The sequence below is a fragment of the Mastigoproctus giganteus genome, chromosome 5 (genome assembly GCF_048544385.1).
Source record: "Mastigoproctus giganteus isolate SK-2022 chromosome 5, ASM4854438v1, whole genome shotgun sequence".
NCBI classification, from domain to species: Eukaryota; Metazoa; Arthropoda; class Arachnida; order Uropygi; family Thelyphonidae; genus Mastigoproctus; species Mastigoproctus giganteus.
The window spans coordinates 170307612-170328778 of NC_143579.1; the positions used below are offsets into that span (position 1 = coordinate 170307612).

General features: G+C 36.9%; 1 protein-coding gene across 1 annotated transcript in view; it reads left to right on the forward strand.

Moving 5' to 3' along the window:
- LOC150085838 (serine hydrolase BPHL) overlaps window positions 1-21167 on the forward strand; it is a 177274-nt gene that overhangs the window by 664 nt on the left and 155443 nt on the right. Inside the window, exon 2 of the mRNA XM_090373514.1 lies at window positions 10198-10295. Coding sequence (XP_090229640.1) covers window positions 10198-10295 — 98 coding nt within the window. The remainder of the gene's footprint in view (window positions 1-10197; window positions 10296-21167) is intronic.

A 21167-nucleotide genomic window follows, 5' to 3' on the forward strand; every position in this document is an offset into this window, starting at 1 on the left:
GAGTGGCACCTGCCAATCACTGATTTGTCCCTGTCCTTTTGTCAAAATATGAGCTTAGTACCCAAGATCTAGATTTTACCAAAAATTTAATTGAGTAAAAATTTAAGTTTTTTAGTTATGTTTATGATAAAATTTACTGTCTATGAACAATACTTTTTTTCACATGAAGCATGTTTATTGTTAGCTAGCTGCACAGCACAAGCGAAACTGCAGTGAACAGAGGTGAAATGGTATTAGCGTAACTGCTGCTTCCAGGGCAAGTTTTTAAGGATGTTTTATTTTTACCACAACATATATTTTCATGGAGGCCCACACTACACTTTGCATTGGGGCCCACTTTTTATAGTTACAACACTCAGTACAACATCGGTAATCAGACTAGAGTGGGGAGAAATTCTAGAGGTAATTGAAGGTTATTTTTTTTTTTTCACTAGCTACTGTCTTCTTGTTCAGTTATACATTTTGTTTATAAAATTTGTGGTACCGGCCACTTAGGTAAGCAGTGTGAGTCTTAGATATTGTTGGGATGGAATTGTAACATGAATGCATCGCAGTATAGCTAATGACCTTGATCAATTCCCTCTACTCTACTAGGAGATTGGTGTAGACCAAATCAGGGAAGAGTGTGAGTTTTAGAATATTGAATATTTACAAGTCAAAGTTCGCAAACAAGCAAGTTTTTGACATGAAAACAGCTTTTGCAGAACTACTAAATTTTTCGGACTGAAGTAAAACCGATTGGTAACGAAAATGCAAGACAGAAATGCCACAAATGATGTCACTTCCTAAATGATGCTAACTCAGTCACTAATGTTACTCCTGCTACTTTCTCTACCGGACGTTGCATTGTTCATAACTTAATTCTTACGGAAACCAGGTAAGAGTATAACCAATCCAAGAAGCTATAAGCCAATTTCTTTATTACCCAATTTAGTAAGCTTTTTGAGAGATTACTTTATTTGCATCTAACAGAATTATTAGAACTACGGGATATGAGCTGGCTGTGTCAATAATGGCTTCAAAAAAATTAATTTTACGGAAGACACTTTACATGATTTGATTAGTCATGTTAAAAACTCAACTGATAAATTTGAGTTGCATTATTTATTGATTTTGATGGAGCTTTTGACATGGTTTGGCATCGTAGTATACTGAGTTTACTTAGGAAAATTAATTGTCCAGACAATTTATATAGAGTTATAGTAAATTATGTGGAAGATAGGCAGATTACTGTTATGTCCCAGCATTTGGTTTTTAGGAAGTTTGTGAATAGAGGTTGCCCTCAAGGGTCAGTTTTAGGTCCCTTGTTTTGGAACCTTGTAATAGATCAATGATTGCAGGTGTCATTTTAAAACTGCCATAAAATTGCATTTACTGATGACTTGGTTATCCTCATTTCAGGCAATTCTAAGAAAATGTTGGCAGAGAGACTTGATATTGTACTTGGTAGTTTAGAAGAATGGGCAGGAATTAATAAATTAAAGATTTCTCCTGAGAAGTCTGTGATGATGCTTATGAAAGTTAAATTAGATATAGGTAGACCACCAAGGGCAAAGATAGCCAGTAAGCAAATACTGATGGTTAATCAAAATAAGCATTTAGAAGTGATATTAGATTCTGATCTTATGTTTGTGCATCATATTAATTACTTGATTAATAAAGTTAAGAATTGCTGCTATATTCAAAATATCAAGATTTGAATGGGAATGCAATATAAAGGGCGTGTAGGAGAACTTCAACTCATGCACTACAGGTATTAGCTGGACATGTGCCGTTGGACCTGTACATGATATACAGAGCCTTTTGTTACTTTTTAAGAAAAGGTATTAATTTTACTTTTCTTGATATAACTATAGATATTAGTGCTGTGTAATGGAGCAGTTATTAGATGTATGGCAGGTCAAATGGAATGAAAGTATAACTGGGATCACAACTAAGCTGTATATACTTGATGCCAGGTTTTTGTTTATTCCCCCAGGGGCTCACATCTGGTGAGTATGGGCTTGGCACATCAAGGTCCTGAGCTGGATATCGTCATTCTTCTCTTGGTGATTCCCTTCTACTTTTGACTCTCTCTCTCTCACAGGTAATTCTGGAATTTTTTTTTTGGCTTGTGCAACATAAGCCTCAGGCTTCCTTGCACCATATAGCTAATAATAATAATAATAATAAGAAGAAGAAGAATAAATGTTTTCCCCCAGTATGCAGATGTCTTTATTCCAGTTATCACATAAGCAGTCATCATTCCAGTCATTGCATATGCCTCAGGTGCCTGATACCGTAAATCCTCAACAGCAGTGAACCAGAGAAAACTGGACATAATCCAAAGACCGATCCTTTTGACCATGACACGTGCCTGTAACACAGTATCAACTCATGCGCTTCAAGTGATTGCAGGGGCTCTACCCCTAGACCTAGAAGTTTGCCTGTGTGGGTATTCTTTACCATCTGAACTGTGGAACCAGCACTACATTCATGAACTTTATCACAGATTCTGCCAATAACAGATCCATGGAGAAAAGGAGACTATGAACCCATCTGGCAACAATGCTGGATAGACTCTACAAAGGGAGAAATTACAAAAGTTCCTGCCAAGTGTACAAACTACATATCCACAGTATCCATCCTGGTTCTCCCCAGCCTTATATACAACCTACCTCCTCACAGGGCACGGAGCAATCTGCTGGAAACTAAATCTATTGGCAATTATTGATAATCCAAGGTGTGCCTGTGGCTCCCTGGAGTCCTGGAACCATCTTATGTACGAGTGCGAGTTGTATGAAGATCTCCGTGGTCTACTTGTCACCCAACTTCATTTTATACCTAAAAATCAGGAGCATTACCTACTGGAGGATGAAATCACCTACAGAGCCTTTTCTGACTTTGCCCAAAAGATGTTTGCCAGATGCCTGACACTTCTGCCACCTGCTGATCCTAACCTACTGGATCTGCCTTAGATATAACCTCAAGCCCTGGTCAACCTGCCGCAAGGAAATCACACACACACACACTGGAACAACCAGGCTGTAACAACAAAGTGCAAACCAACCAATCACTACTTCATCATCACCACCACAAAGAACAAAACATCAGTCCCAAGTGTGACCACTAAAACCGGACCAGACTCACTGAACAGACCCTCTACATTTTAAGTGACAATTGGATGGGACATGCATCCCAAGTGCGACCAGACTCAGACCATAACTAGGACAAACTGGAAGATGGGACACCGTTCTCATGCGTGACGTTTTTTAAACTGGATTTAGGTGTTCCCATTCTTGGTTCACCAAGAATGGGAACACCTAAGAAGACTGGTCACAGCTTTGCTGTTCAAAGCCATCTTGGCTCTCAGAACCATGGTCCCTTGCATGGTCCTTTCTTCCCCTTTCTCCTAGTGGTCATTTAGCTGTTGGGGCCCAATGGCTAAATGACCAGAGGAATAACGGTACACGACACTACACATATACAAAATCTATACACTTTTAAACCTCTGCCATCGACAGTGTTCTGTTTCACACCCACAATGTATACTGTGTGGAGATGAGGGAAACCCCTTGTGCTGTTTGACACTAAACACACTCTATGCAGTTGTCTTATTTGCTTACTGGGCATGGTGTTAAGTTATAAATTACATTATTTTGGATTAAAATCAGATCCATTTTGTTTTTGTAAAGCGGAGGAAGCTTGGCATCGTGTTTTATATGGTTGTCCAATTTATGTTGAGTGTGGACATCGATTGAATTCTGTGTTATCTGAATTAGTGCAGGGTAATGAAGTTAATTATTTGAGTAATGTAAACTATTATTTGGCACTGGAAGAATTGGCTAAGCCTGTTTTTGTTAAAAGAAGGCTTTCTTTTTGGTTAGTAGTTGAGGACCTTGCTGGTAGTTTACTTCTTTTTTTTTCCCTTCAACTTGCAGGTTTTTTTTAATTTTAATTTTATTTTATTATTATTTTTTTCTGCACTGACAAAGAAAGCCAGTGTGGGATATTTGAGAATACTTCCCTCCCCTCAGTATTCAGGTGGGGATGGGGGTGTTGATTCTCTTGCCTGAGTTAAATTTAAAGAAATTTTTTTTATTATTTTTTATTTATTTTTTATAATTATTCTTTTTTTTAAATTATTTTTATTGCAATAGTTTTTTTATTATTTATTTATTTTATTTAATTATTATTTTTATTTATTTATTTATTTTTTATATATTTTATTTTATTTATTTATATCAGTTCAGTTTACTGATGTGGGACTTGAAACTCCTGCAAGAGTTTTTTTTTTTTTGCAGGCTCCCCGGTTTGGGCAGCCTGAGAGCGGGATTGCTGGCACCCACTAGTCTTGCATATCCACTGGTAGGTGCGGGATCATAGTGCTTAATAGCACAGACAATTAGTAGACCCAGGCCTGGCTCCGCATGTCAGGGATAGGCACCAAGTAGCATTTACCCATATGGTGGCTGCTCCCTGGTGACTAAGTGGCCTGACAGAACATACTACACTACATTAACATACACATACACTTTATAGGTCATATAATATCAGTGTAAATACACCATAGTTTACCCATAAGTTAAACTACATACATAGTGTAATGGCATCGCTTAGATTTTATCTTATATTGTGACTACCTTCACAACAGGATACCAGGTATTGCATTTCTTCAAATAAATAATGTTTCTCTAGTAGAGGAGACTACTGTTATTTATTCTCAGTGGGCACCACCATCCAGACATGTTTCGGAGCTTGTCGGCGGGCAGGTACCCTGGTAATGCAGACATGCCTTCACAGTTGCGAAGTTAATTCCACAATATGAGAGATGCCAAATGGTGAAGATAATGATAATATTTTGAAGACTAATTTCTCAAGGCATAATACGTTATGGGTTGAAATTAACTATATAATATCGGTGTAAATACACCATAGTTTACCCATAAGTTTAACTATTTACATACATAGTGTAATGGCATTGTTTAGATACAGTCGTTTAGGGCTATACCCACTGATGAGGAGCCAATAAGCTCCGAAACTGTGCCGTATGGGTGATGGTATCTGCTGAGAATAAGTAACAATAGTCTTCTCCTATGGTGAAGCGTTACTTATTCGAGGTAGTGCAATATCATGGCAACTTGTTTTGAAGGTATTCACAATATGAGATATACTTAATGATGCCAATTTATAATTACTTATGTAGTTGGCTTTGTACAGAAATGATGCAAATACACTAACTTGTACATTAGTTAAACTTATGGGTAAAATATGGTGTATTTACAGCAATATTATATAGTTAATTTCAACCCATAATGTATTATGTCTTGAGCATTTAGTCTTCAAAATATTATCATTATCTTCACCAGTAGCGTAGCTACCCTTTTTCGGGCCTGGAAGCAAAGAACATGTTCGGGCCCCTAATTAATTAATAAAAATTGCAAAAACAGGAGACAGCCAAAGATGCCGGGCCCCTAAAGGGCCTGGAGGCAATTTCCTTGCCTGCCTACATGGTAGCTAGGCCACTGATCTTCACCATTTGGCATCTCTCATATTGTGGAATTAGCTTCACAACCATGATGGCATGTCTGCATTACCAGGGTACCTGCTCGCTCACTGATGAGCGAGCCAACAAGCTCTGAAATGTGTCTGGGTGGTGGTGGTGCCCACTGAGAATAAATAACAGTAGTCTCTTCTACTAGAGAAGCATTATTTATTTGAAGTAGTGCAATACCTGGTATCTCGTTGTGAAGGTAGCTAGAATATGAGATAAAATCTAAATGATGCCGTTACGCTACGTATGTAGTTAAACTTGTGGGTAAACTGTGGTGTATTTACACTGATATTATATAGTTAATTTCAACCCATAACATATTATGCCTTGAGCATTTAGTCTTCAAAACTTTATAGGCCAGTACTAAGAGTTCATTTTGCCAAGAGAATATACAGGTAGAGATAGTCAAAAGTCTGGGAGCCAACCAACAACAGGAATATACATAAATACATAAATGACACTAACTCAGTCACTAACATTAGCCTGCTACTTACTCTACCGAATGTTACATTGTTCATAACTTCGGTTATAGCGTTTCATTTTTAAAAAAATAAAGTTTTGATTTTCATCAAAGATATTATGAAATAATATCTTTGATGAAAATCTCATAAAATAAAACATCTTTCGTGCCTACAGGGTAGGTACGGCTTTTTTTCATACTCTCGGAACTTAAGCCAATTTAGTTAGTGTTATGATCCAGACAGGATGAAAAGAAACACTTTCAAGAAAGTTTATATTAGAGTTGCTATCCTTACTAGTTTACAAATGCAATTTCCCACATCCTGCCTTATGTTATTGATTAAGTGGGACAGTAAAAATAATGCTTTCAACATTTTACTTATGGACATATGTTAATTAGATACAGTTATCAAAAATTCATTTTGTCATTTCCACTTTATTACTATGATTGAGAAAAACCTTTAGTTTGATGAAGAATGTGTGAAGTTAAAGAAATAAACCAGCTCTTAATACGTTGGAAGTATAATTAATGCAATACACTGACTGAAAAACATTTGTAAACTGTGAAAGTTGGTGCTTTGCATGGGATGAGTGCTTTATTTTTGCCCTCTAAGACAGTTTGTAGAGTGAAAAATTAATCATTGTTGAGTTGACTTATATTTTCCATTGAGTGAAACAACATTTCTCTTTTTACTCAAGACTGCAGCATTAAAGTTATGAAGCAACAGCTTCAAGACTGGAATTATCAACGAAATGGCAGCTGGCTGCACAAAAGCTTCTTCTGTTGTTAATAATGTTTTGTGCCCTTTCACAGTAGAGCTGATTTTGAATGCGTTAAAGATATGCATGCCATTTTTAGCTATTACCAATACATTCAACAAAGGAAATAGCAAATGTTTTCTTATGGCAGTACTGTATTTCACTGTTCAAGAAGGATTGTTTCAAAACTTTACATTTGCACCCCATAAAAGATGAATTGTGTTGCGTGTTGAATGAGAAAGGACTATCATGACAAACACCAATGAACTTCATTTAACTATGGTCCAAATAATCAGTATTTTTTAAAATGAGCTGACTACGTGAAGCGAGCCACAAAAATCACATTCTATTCAACTGTAGTAAAAGTGCTTTGAAAGTTCTATCTTTTGATATTGAAAACAGTGTGTAAAATGTTTGCAGAATTTTCCAACTTTGCCAAAAAAAATGAGAAGACCTGACAAGCCCGACAAATTGACGTGAATAAAATTAGAATTTTGGTACATTGTGTTTTATCAACTTGTTAAGAGCTATTTACTGAATTTTAATTTCTTTTTAAGTATTAAAAAAATTGGCAGTTTGCCACTTGCCATTTTATCTGCCTGATCAGAAATAACATTCCAAATTGCTGGTGGAGCCATGTGAAATAAAATATGATCACCAATTTGCCAGCAATCAATTGACAGTATCAAACAAAATTCTCAACTTGGAATGTGCCTCACAGTTTGTGGAATTCAGCCTTGCAAAATTCAGAAAAAACTTACATCATATTGAACAGAGAGATATTTTTTCAAAAAGATACATTTATTTCATAATTAAAGCATAAAAACCAAAGAAATATACTTTTTAATATTTAATATGACCTCCTTTGGCCTTCATAATCATCTTTACTTGTTTTGGCATGGAATCAATCAGGTTTTTCAAGTTTCATTTATTTATGCAACATGGAACCACACACCTGTATTACAGTACAAATCATTTCCTTCATTGTATAATTTTTTTTTTTTTTTTTTTGAGCCTGTCCTTACAGGTATAGATTTTCAGTGGGACTGAGGTCATGGGAGTCTCCAGCCCATTCCAAGCACTTCATATTGTTTCCTCAAAAAATTTTGAATGGCAGGGAACAAGGTCCTACTGAAAAATGACATTTGCAGTTTCATCTAGCTTATTCAGTTCTGACAGTACTTTTGTTGCTGAATTTGTTATGTTTGTCTATGATTTCATCCCATCTATAGGTACAAGGGAACCAGTAGCTTTTAAGAAAAACAACTGTCTTAGCATATGCTTAACAGATGCACTTTCTCCATCTGACCTTAAGTCTCATTTCCTGCACCCCAAAATAGGCTTCATTAAAAAAGGGAGCTTTCTCCAAACTTCTTAGTCCAATTTTTATGCTTTTTGGCGTTCTTCATTTTATTTTGCTTCATAGCTTGAGTCAAAATTAGCTTTTTGATTGGCTTATGAGCTCTCTGACCAACCTTTAAAAATCTGTGATGGACTGTTGCATCATGTATTTTCACATCAGTTCCAGCCAAATCCTTTTGTAAGTTAGACCTGGTCATATGAGGGTCTATATTTCTTATTTTGATTATATAACCATCAGTTTGGGCATTATTTTTCTTTTCTGTCCACATATGCTTCTTTGAGGTGAAATTGAATCTGTCTTATTCCATATTGATCATTTTGTTAGATTCACATCTGATGAGCATGGGCTTGGCAACCCCAGAGTCCTGAGCTGGATATCATTATTATTCTCTTTCTTGGTGAATCCCTTCTACTTCTGACTCTTGTTTTCTCCCTCCCTCAGAATAACTTAAGAAATTTTTTTTTGACTGGTGCAGCAAAAGCCTCAGGCTTCCTTGCACCATATTTTTTTTTTTTTTTTTCGGTAGTTGTTGGCACATTGACTTCTGTGGCCATAATGCACCTCCCAAGGTTTTTGTAATACTTTGATCAAGCCCAAGGCAGGATTTGAACCCATGACCTTTGGGTTGCCATGCAGGCACTTTACCCACCCGGCTAGCCTGGACAGCCTTGCACCATATGGCTAATAATAATAATTTGCTAACAGCTCAAACTAACTTTACACTGTTCTGCTATCTTCTTCCGAGTAAGGGAAATATGTTCGTGTAAAGTTACAATCTTGGAACATTTTTTAGAGGTCAAATCCATTTCTGCAATGAAAAATCGACAAACTAAAAATACAACTCCTCTCAGGATTTCTGTTTAAAAGCATTTAATGGTACATGTTATAGCTCATTGCATTTAATGGTACATGTTATATATCATCCAAAACCTCTCAGCTAATCTGGAGTTCTGCCAAGTTCTGTTTATCTACCAAATCTTTTCCTCCTGTGTATTAATGACCTTCTCCCTTTGACAAGAAATTCTTTTCATAGTTGTGTTGATGATAGCATGCTACTACCTTTACAGTTTGAAAAATTCTGCTCTGCACAAACAGCTACACTTTTCAGATAGCAACCACATTCTTTAAATTCAAATCTCTAGGTAATTCCAAATTTTGTAAGGAGGAGAAACTTTATTTAGCTTCATTCCTTCTAATACTCAGTCTACCTTACAAAAAAGTGTCTGTTATACCTATGCTCATTGGTAACAACACCAAGGTTTCTTAATAAAATTACATATTCTTACTGGGGTAACCCTGACTTCTAACCTTTCTTGGCATTTACACATACCACAGATATTGATTTTTTGCATTGAAAAGAAATAAGAACTAGATTTTTCTCTTTTGCTAACACCGTTGCTTTTCTCCTAATTTGTTCCTTTCTCTGTACAAATCTTGGATATTATATTGTTTCCCATAATAGGCTATTGTAATATCTCACATGTTGTGTAATGCCCCAAAAACCTCTCCTAGACTCTGTCCAAGAAAAGTCAGTTAGGTTAATTAATGATCACTGTCTTTTTGCCACTCAGATTTTCAACTTCTGCCATATGCATTGTCTACAGATATTTCCGTGAGCACTGGTGGAATTAACATCTGTAATCCTACCTTTTTTTTCTTTCAAATTGGCTTTCAGAACAGCTCGTCAACAGTTCAGCTCCAAACTTTTCTACTTCATTTATCCCTTCTACATCTGCTCTTTGAAACAAATTTCATGGAAATTACAATATATAGATTCAATTCTGACATCAGTAAAGGTCTTCTGTCTTCTCAACTCATACATGGTACTTAGTACTATACATTTTAGTAATATTTTGCTTTTGGAATTACCATTAAAAAAAAAAAAATTGTTGTATTTATCTGATCTATGTATTCTACAGAAGTTTATCCAGGGAGCAAACAGTTCAGTTAGAATGAAAATTCTTATGTGGATTTGTTGCTTATAAAAAAGCAAGTTACTTTATCTTTGTTTTTTTGAGTGACATTATAATATACTTTTGCTGATTATTGTGGGCATTGTGCAACTTTTAATTGCTTTTAATAGCTATCCTGGGAAGAAAATTGAAGTGTCTGGAGTACACATACATTACGAGCAAGTAGGACATGGAAATCATAAAGTTCTGTTGCTGCCAGGTGCCCTTGGTAATTTTTTTTTAAACATTCTCTAATTAATATTCTTTATTACTGAGCCATTTAGAGTAAATGCTTAAACCCATGGAAAAATTACAACTTACAATTTACTAACTGTTGATAGTTGTATAATTTTTTTGTGGTGTTAAAAGCATTTGCCCTAATTTGGCTTGGAATATATCTTGCACCCTTTGGCATCTCTCATTGCTTAAATCAGGTTACTGGGTTTCAGTGATGAGGATGCAATCTTCAAAATATAGCTGTCTAGGTGGTAGGTAGCATTCAAATGAGAATAATATCTCTCTCTTATGGAAGAAGTGCTGTGAAATGTGTACATAGTTTTTAAAATGAATTTTTCCCTTCCTAATTAATATATTTTCTAAAAAAACATTTGCAAAATGAAAAATATAGCAAAATTATGAAATTGGCTGACATTTTTTTGTCTTATTTTGTTTTTGAGTGTTTTAAATTTTTTATTTTTTTTTATTTGTTATTTATTATTATTAATTTTTTAATTATGACTAGGGATCTCAAATTTTTTTTAATTTTTTTTTTATTCTTCTTTTTCTAGGTTAACAATGGTTGGCTGGGGTAACAATCATGGATGCAAATGTGCATGTTGCAAGATCAGTCCCGTATACCACCACAAAAAATGCATAGCCCATTGTTAACTCTATGCTGTTATATATTGGCTGTAATAAAACAGTTACAATGAAGATATAAACTCTTTTGGCCTCAGCTGTCCAGAGTATGAATGGACATTTTTTAATGTAATTACTAGGGGGCTGCACTCGCTTCTTTTTATAAAGCCAAATAAAATATTTACAGAAGCTTTCGACATTCATAGCTGAGGAAGACACTGTGTCTGTTCCTCAGCTATGAATACTTAAATACTGTACATTACATATGGAAATCATGAATGGTACCACGGGTCATGCTAGATAAATGAAGCAAAGTTTATCTAGCATGATCACACTAAAACGGAAGCTTGTTTTACCACAGTAAAAGCTTCTGTTACGTATTTTAGTATTTGTTACGTATTACCACGTAACCCACATCCCTCTTCTCCCATTGGCTGAATAAATATCGCTAGGAGGAAAATTATTTTAATGTATAGAAAGATATTAATATTTACTTTTTATTTTTCACATCATTTGTCTTCACTGACATATTGTGTTTATGAACCCATTTTTGTGTAAATTAGTGTGAAAATGTCAGGAACCTACAGAAAGGTTCCTGACATTGTAGGACTTAGATTTTAGGATATCCTTGCAAAGCCTTTTTAATTCAAAATTTGGATGAAATTTGGATGAAATACAGTTATAATTAAAAAATAATAAAGCAGTACTAATTAAACCAAACACAAATAAAATAGCTTTATATAATTTTCTTTTATATAGTTGACAAGTCTACTCGTGGTTTTTAATAATTGTATAGTCAATGGGGAAAAGAGGAATTAATTTTTTTCCCTCTGTACAGTATTTTATAGTTTTATGATTTTTTTTTCATTATTTTATTACGTACAGTTATTTTCCTGTAATTATTTCTTTTTGATAACATGAATTTTCTATAATTTGAAGAAGATAACTTTTCCTGATAAAATTGATTTTTCTTTAATTCAAGGTTATGGGAAAACACGAATTGCCAAAATTGAAACATAAGGAAGTCAACTTTATCTGAGCATAACTAGTATGCCATTTCGCACATATCCGTGCTACATTGTCACATTTCCATGCTGTATTGCCAAAAGTATTTGGATATATCTGAGATTTAGGAAAAGTTAACCTAATTTTCCAGGAATATTTTCTAGCATGTCCACCATTTTCCAGGAATAGGTATAAAAGTAACTGCATTCGTGCTAGAAGTAAGTAGATCAACAAAATAGTAGATGGGTCAAGGTTGAACTTAACTTCCAACAGGGTTTCATCTTGAGATGGTAAGCAGTGAATTTGTTTGTGGCATTGGCAAAACTGTAGCAACCTAGATCATCAACCAGATAGAAATATCATGGTGCTACTACAACTGTAAAACAAAAATTGGAAAATGTTGTGGTAGAATGCAGAAATATATAGAAAGAGACTGGAGGGTGCTCAGAAGGGCAGTGCATAGATCCTGTCAGTTTTTGATGAATATTGTCAGCGAGGAGTTCACAAAAACCACAACAACTGATATTAATATAGGACAATACTTAGGGAGCTGCATAACATTGATTTTATGGAAGAATGTAGTGCATAGCATTGACTTACCTGGCACAACAAAACAATAATTGGTCCCTGGAATGTCGAAAGCTTATGTAATGGAGTGAATCGCAGTACACAGTTTTCCAATATGATGGTTTTGTTTGGGTTTGGTGATGCCTACAGAATGTTATTTAGCAGAGTATGTCATCTCAACTGAAGTTTGGCAGAGCACTATCACAGTGATTGTCATGCAGTGCATTAACATTCTGGACAATTCCACTCTTTCTACACCATAGCAGCAGTATAATGAGGGTCTTTTTTGTTTTGACTTGACAGTGTGCTATTTCATATTGCACAGCATGTATTGACTTGGTTAGAAGATACAAATATGCAAGAGCTCCGACCTTAACCTCACTTGGACACTTGGGGCATGAGATGAGCTGAACACTCTGGGACAAGAGTATCCACGCACCAGTCAGAATTTTCAGCTCCAGGAAACGGATAGGTTTTATTGGCCTAATTGTAATATCAAATCATACTCTCTATAAGTAGCTTTATATAGTCCCAGTCATGCTTGTTATTTTATTTTTTAATTTAGCAAGAGATTTTGTAGATTACTGCTTATTTTGAAGACTAAATGCTCAAGGCATAATACGTTATGGGTTGTTATTAACTATATAATATCAGTGTAAGTACACCATAGTTTACCCATAAGTTTAACTACATATATAGTGTAACTATGGTGTACTTACTGATATTATATAGTTACTACTTATTATACCTTTGTAACATTTGAATCTGTCTGCCATTATTATAGTTATAGAATGAGTGGTAGGTGAATTCAGAATTTTTAATTGTGGTGAATAGGTAGCTCTAAAGCTCAAATCACTTAAGTTGGTGTTAATTGGATAATTTTGTTAAATATTATAATATTAACTTATAACTTGAAAGTGTAACAGTATAACCTAATACACATAACGCAAACTTGGCAGCACAGCTGTGTAACTGGTGTTTTGATAACAACATTTGAATTTTAATTATATATAATTAATAACATAAATTTCATAGCATAACCAATGCATAGTGTTATTACGGCATTAGATATATTTCTTTAGTATAGTATTTTTAATTATATTGAATTTGAACAAAAATCATACTGCACACCAGAGCAGCAAAGCAAAGGGCTCAAGCTAGTGGGAATGCTGTGGCTCTGGAGAGAACTGAAGGAGAACATTGCCCTCTGAATGATGGCCTTATGAAATATATGGCTTGTTTGATGTTTGCAGAGCTATTAGGAATGGGACATGGTATTGCCAAGGGGATGTCTTTATGTGTGCTCGATGTAAGAAGTCCAAGGATATTAGGCACCAATAAAGCATTGTTATGGGCCTTTATAAGAGCTTGAAGAACAGGGTGGATATCCTCGAAGGAATTAAATTGGTGACCCATCAAGCTCTCAGCTGCCACATCAATGCCAGATCTTGAGATTGATCATCAGGCAACGCAGCAGCAACCTCCAAGGCGAAATGTGCTGGTCCCACAGGAGATAGTTGTTGTCAGGGGCAAAGGTTGATGACGTTGTAGAGCGGATATCATCTTTTAAGGGCACAAAAGGTGATATAGTTGTACAAGTTGGCACTAATGATATTAAGAGTAGGAGACTGGCGGAATTACTTAACAAGTACAGGTCACTGTTGAAAAAAAACCGTGAATTAGGGTTGAAATTGAAAGTGTCTGCAATTCTGCCCAGACACGATAGGAGGGAGTATATGATGAGAGCCCTGTCGATCAATTCGGCCATGGAAAGATTGTGCAAGGCTCAAGGGGTAGAATTTTTTTCAGCCTGGTCTGTACTTGTTAACAGGAGAGACTGTTTCTACAGGGATGGGATACCACTTAAATAGAAAAGGTGCAAGAATATTTGCTAATGCTATCGAGGCAGTGTTAGGTGGGTCGGAAAACTGCTAGATTGGGGTGATACAAGGACTAATAGATTTCACCATTGGCAGAGGTGAAAGTGATTCTTGCACTGCTTCTATTGGAATGAGCATGAGCCTTGAAAATAAGATGCAGGATATTTCAGAGACTGCTGGGAATCATTGGGGTACAAGTAAACACCTGGGTTGTGTTAGGGTAGCTAAGGAAAAGAACAGGTGCATGTATACGTGCATGTACACCAATGCTAGGAGTATAGTAAATAAATTTGATGAATTTGAGGTATTGCTCAAAACATGAAAGGCAGATACTGTTGGGATTTCAGAGACGTGATGTCACATAGATATAAGGAATGCAGAACTGGGATTTGGGGAGTACAACGTCTACAGAAAGGATAGACAGGATAGAAAGGGAGGAGGGGTTATGCTATTAGTTAAGAAATACATAAAATCCAAGGAAGTGAAGCCAGTCGACATCGCTGGACAGTGCAGTGTCGAGTCAGTTTGGTGTGACATAAGCATTGGGAGATCAAAATTGAGAGTAGGAGTGTGCTATAGGCCTAATGACTCTGATGAGTATAATAAGAAACTGTACAAGGAAATAGAGTGGGCCAGTAAATCAGAGAGTCTTATAATGGGGGATTTTAATTTCCCAGATATTGACTGGAATTTGGAGGCTGGTTACTCACACACTAGCAAGGCTTTTTTGGATTTATTGGATGATTGTTTTCTACATCAGCATGTTTGGGAAGCAACTAGAGGGAGTAATACTCTTGATTTGATTATCAGTAGTGATTCTTCATGCATTAAGAATCTGCAGATAAAGGTACCACTAGGTGGCAGTGATCACAGTGTGCTGAAGTGGGATTTACTCAAGGAGGTAACTACCATCAGGGGTAAAGGGAAGGGTTATTGCTTTCGTAAAGGCGACTACGATGGACTGAGACAGTATTTAAATTCTATACAGTGGGACCAACTGATGATGTTACCAACAGCAAACTCAAAATGGGAAGCATTCAAAGAACTTATCTTGGAAGCTACTAGGCTTTACATACCAACTAAGAAATATTGTTCAAGGTTTAGGCCTAAGTGGATGTCAGATGAACTAATGAGACATATGGCAGAGAAGAAAAATGCATGGGATACATACAAATTAACACGTGACACAGAAGCCTATGATAGATACAAGTTGATCTGTAACCAAGTTACAAAGGAGGTTAGGCAGGCGAAGGCAGATTACGAGAAATCTTTGGCAAGGGATGCAAAGAAAAACAGCAAAGAGTTCTTTACTTATGTAAACTCTAGAAGGAAGGGGATGAATCAGATTGGTCCACTTGATATCAATGGGTCAACTGTTGATGATTATGCTCAGGTAGCTAACAAACTAAGTGAATATTTTGCATCGACATTCACACATGAGAAGTTATTCAGCGAAGGGAATGCCTGAGGTGTATTCAACTCTGGCAGTAAGCTAGAGAATATTGTAATAACTGAGAGTAAAGTGGAGGAGAAATTGTTGAAGATAAACACAAGAAAGGCACCTGGGGTGGATGGGATCTATCCACTTATATTAAAGGAACGAGCAAAGGAAGTAAGCAAACCCTTAGCCATAATTATGACAGCTTCCTTGGACTCAGGGGAAGTACCCATGGACTGGAGATGTGCAAATGTGACCCCAATTCACAAAGTAGGATCAAAGGCTGACACAAGTAATTATAGACCTGTGAGTTTAACTTCTGTTCCCGGAAAATTAATGGGGGCACTGGTTAAAGAAGCACTGCAGGATCATCTAGACAAGACTTCAGTTATAGCTTGGACACAGCATGGTTTTGTTAAGGGGAGGTCTTGCCTGACCAATTTGATTGGATACTATGATGCTTTGATATTATATACTTGGAATAACTTTGAAATTATATACTTGGATCTTAGAAAGGCTTTTGATACTGTTGCACATGGAAGACCGCTGCACAAATTGGAGCAGTGTGGCATTGGAGGCAAATTGCTGCTATGGATAAAGGGGTGGTTGAGGGGAAGAAGACAGAGATTGGTAATCAATGGACACTGCTCATCGTGGACTAATGTTATTAGTGGAGTCCCTCAGGGTTCAGTATTGGTCCATTATTGTTTTCTGTATTTATAAATGATATTGATGATGGTATATCAAGCTTAATGTCCAAGTTTGCAGACGATACGAAGGTTGGCAGGGTTGTCAAGGACACTACTGACACTATGCTGCTGCAACAGGATCTGGAAAAGTTGAGCAGATGGGCTGAGAGGTGGCAAATGAAGTTTAACATTAACAAATTTAAAGTAATATATATGGGAAACAGCAACCCCAGAGCAACGTATCAACTCTGTGGTACTACACTGACAGTGGTAGAGAATGAAAGGGACCTGGGGGTGGTTGTGCAAGCAGATATGGAGTTCTCTGAGCAGTGCAGATGGGCTGTAAGAGTAGCTCATGGTGTATTGTCAATGATATATAGGAATTTTTCTAGCAGGGATAAGGAGGTGATTATCCCCTTGTATAAGGCAATGGTCCAGCCACACCTTGAGTACTGTATACAGGTCTGGAGGCCTCATTTCAAGAAGGATGTAGAGCTGCTGGAATGAGTACAGAGAAGGGCAACAAGATTAGTGAATGGAACAAAGGGGTGCTCTTACGAAGAAAGGCTTAAGTTTTGAAAATTACAGTGTCTGGAGACTAGGCACCAGCGAGGTGATCTGATAGAGGTGTATAAAGCCTTGTTTTGTTTGGGCATGCTCAATGCTGATGGGATTCTTCCTCTTGCTCAGAATAATCACCTGAAAGGGCATAAATTCAAATTGAGGAAAGACAGATGTAGGATAGACGTGCGGAAATTTGCCTTTAGCCAGCTGGTGGTTGGTTGGTGGAACAGACTTCCATCCCTTGTCGTGGAAGTTGATAGCCTAAATAAGTTTAAGGCTCAGCTGGACAGGTATTTCAAACGAACAGAGGGGCGAAGTGGAAGTGGTTATGTTTTATTTATTTATTTATTTATTTATTTTTTTTTTTGGCTGATGCTGCATAAGCTTGCTTTCTTGCATCAAATGCCTCTACTAATGCTAATGTCAGTGGCTCTATTTTCAGGGAGACAGGAAATATATTGTGTAAGAAGGATAGGTAGAATAGGACCAGGGTTTAACTACCGAGGGTAAAAGTTGATGATGTTATAAAGCAGTTATCTTTTAAGGGCACAAAAGGTGATATTGTTATACACATTGGTACTAATTATAGAGGTGTATAAAAGCCTTGAATGGTTTGAGCATGCTCAGTGCTGATGGAATTCTTCCTCTTGCTCAGAATAATCACCTGAGAGGGCATAAATTCAAATTGTAGGATAGACGTGAGGAAATTTGCCTTTAGCCAGCGGGTGGTTGGTTGGTGGAACAGACTTCCATCCCTTGTCGTGGAGGTTGATAGCCTGAATAAGTTTAATGCTCAGCTGGACAGGTATTTCGAACGAACAGAGAGTGGAAGTGGTTATTTTTTATTTATTTTATTTATTTATTTTTTTTGGCTGATGCTGCATAAGCTTGCTTTCTTGCATCAAATGCCTCTACTAATGCTAATGATGTTAAGAGTAGGAGATCAGAGGACTTAATTAACAATTACAGGGCAATGTTTAAAAATTTTGCCAGTTATGGTTAAATTTTAAAGTGTCTGCAATTCTGTCCAGACATGATAGGCAGGAGTATATGATATGAGCCTTGTCAATCAATTTGTCTCTGGAGAGATTGTGCAAGGCCTAGACAATACTCACTAAGTATTGTCACCATGGTCTGTGCTTGTTAACAGAAGACACTGCTTCTATGGGAACAAGGCATACTTAAATAGAAAGGGGCGCAAGAATTTTTGCTGATGCTATCAAGGTAGTGTCAGGCAAGTCGGAAAACTGCTAGCTTGGGGGAGGACACACAGACTAATAGATTAACATTAGCTGCAGGGAGAGGTAAACGTGATTCTTGCAGTAATCTATTGGAATGAGCAGCAGCCTTGAAAGCAAGGTGCTGGAAATTTGAAGCACCTGCTGGGTGTTATCATGGAACAAGTAAATACATGGGCTGTGTTAAGGTAACTAAGAGTAGAAACAGGAGCATGTATACTTGCACATACACCAGTGCTAGGAGTATAGTAAATAAGTTCGATTAATTTGAAGTGCTGGTGAAGATATCAAATACAGATGTTTGGATTTCGGAGACATTGTGTTACTCGGATATAAGGGATGCAGAATTTGAATATGGGACATACAATGTATACAGAAAGGATAGACATGATAGGAGCGTGGGAGAGGTTATGCTCTAAGAAGAACATAAAATCTAAGGCAGTGCATCCAGAACATAAAATCTAAGGCAGTGCATCTACCGCTGGTCAGTTCAACATTGAACTGGCCAGCAGTGGCCAGTTCAATGTTGAGTCAGTTTGGTGTGACATAAGCCCTGGGAAAGCAAAAAGGAGAGTAGGAGTGTGCTATAGGCCTAATGACTCTGATGAGTACAACAGACAGCTGTACACAGAAATAAGGCGCCTCCGTAGCCAGGTGTGAAGGAGCAGCAGCAGTGCTTAGCACACGCTTCTTGATTAGACCGGGGTTCGAGCCCATCTCCATCAAATACAGAGGATGCGGAAAGGTCAAGGGAATGACCACCGCATATTCCCGGAGCAATATGGCCTTAGTTGCTAATGCTCCTAAAAACCAAATAACAAACAAACAACAACAAACATAACGAGGGATTTTGACTGGAACTTGTGGGATGGTCACTCACAGACTAGCATCTAGACTTTTGTGAATTTATTGGATGAGTGTTTTCAACAGCAGCATGTTATAGAGGCAACAAGAGGGAGTAATACTCTTGATCTGATTATCAGCAGTGCTGACCGGGCTAACCAGGTGGGTAAAGTGCCTGCCTGGTAACCCAAAGGTTACAGGTTCGAATCCCTCCTCGGGCTTGGATCAGAGTAAAATGCAAAAACTTTGGGAGGTGCATTATGGCCACAGAAGCTGATGCGAAAAAAAAAAAAAAAATGATTATCAGCAGTGATAATTCATGCATTAAGAATCTGCAAATAAAAGAACAACTAGGTGGCAGGGATCAAGTCTATTGATTTGGGATTTACTTAAAGATGTAACTACCATTAAGTGTAAAGGGAGGAGTTTTTATTTCATAAATGGGAAGAGTTCAAGGAATTAATCATTGAACCACTATGCTTTTCCTACCAACTAAGAAATATTCTTCAAGGTATAGACCTAAATAGATGTCAGATGAACTAATGAAACTCATGGCAGAGAAGAGAAATGCATGGGATGCATTTAAATTTTCAGGTGATACAGAAGCTTATGGTAGATGTAAAATAGTTTGTAATGAAGTCACAAAGGAGGAAGTTCAGACACAGCATGGGTTGTTAAGAGGAAATCTTGTCTGACCAATTTGATTGGATACTATGATGTGCTCACAAAAGAACCAAAGGCAAAAATTAATTTTGATATCAATTACTTGGATTTTTCAGTAAAACTTTTGATACTGTTGCATATGGAAAAACTACTGTACAAATTAGAGCAATATGGCATTAAGGTCAAGTTGCTGTTATGGATAAAGGGATGGTTGAGTGTGAGAAGACAGAGAGTGGTAATCAGTGGATACCGCTCTTTGTGGACTAATGTTATTAGTAGAGGCTCCCCAGAGTTTGGCATTGGGCCGATTGTTGTTTTCTTTATTTATTAATCATGTAGATGAAGGTATATCAGCCTTTATGGCCAAGTTTGCAGATGATACAAAGGTTGGCAGGATTGTTAGTGACAGTAATGACAGTATGCTACTGCAACAGGATCTAGAAACGTTGGACAGATAGGCTGAGAGGTGGCAACTGAAGTTTAACATTAACAAATGCTAAGTTACTGCATATGGGTAGCAGTAACCCCAGTGTAACCTACCAACTGTGTGGTACTAGGGTGGTGGAATGAAAAAGACCTGAGAGTAATTGTGTAGTCAGATATTAAATTTTCTGAACAGTTCAGAGAGGCTGCCAGAGTTGTTCATGGGATCTTGTCAATGATATACAGGAATTTTGCTAGCAGGGATAAGGAGATGATTATTCCCTTCTATACAGGTCTGGAGGTCTCATTTTAGGAAGGATGAAGAGCTGCTGGAATGAGTACAGAGAAGGACAACGAGATTGGCAAGGGGAACAAAGTTTTGCTCTTACCAAGAAAGGCATAAGTTCTGCATATTGCAGTGTTTGGAGACTAGGCACCTCCAAGATGATCTGATTGAGGCGATAAGGCCTTGAATAGTTTCAGCAAGCTCAGTGCTGATGGGATTCTTCCTCTTGTTCACATTACACACCTGAGAGGCATTAATTGAAATTGAGGAAAGACACTTGTAGAATAGATGTGTGGAAATTTGCCTTTAGCCAGCGGGTAGTTGATTGTTGGAACAAACTTCCATGTGTCATTATGTAAGTTGATAGCTTAAATAAATTCAAGGAAGAACTGGACAAACATTTGTAGCGAAATGGATGAGTGAAATAGGAGTTTTTTTTTTGTTGATGCTGTATAAGGTTGCTTTTTTGCATCATATGCCTCTTCTAATGCTAATACCTCTGGCAAAGAATACAAAATTTCTTTACTACATAAATGAGAGCTTACATATGCCCAATATATTTTAATAGAACTGGAATCTTTTAAATTATTTTGTCTCATCGTATTTTAAATAGTAATTTATTGATATTCCAGTGAGGAATTTTAATT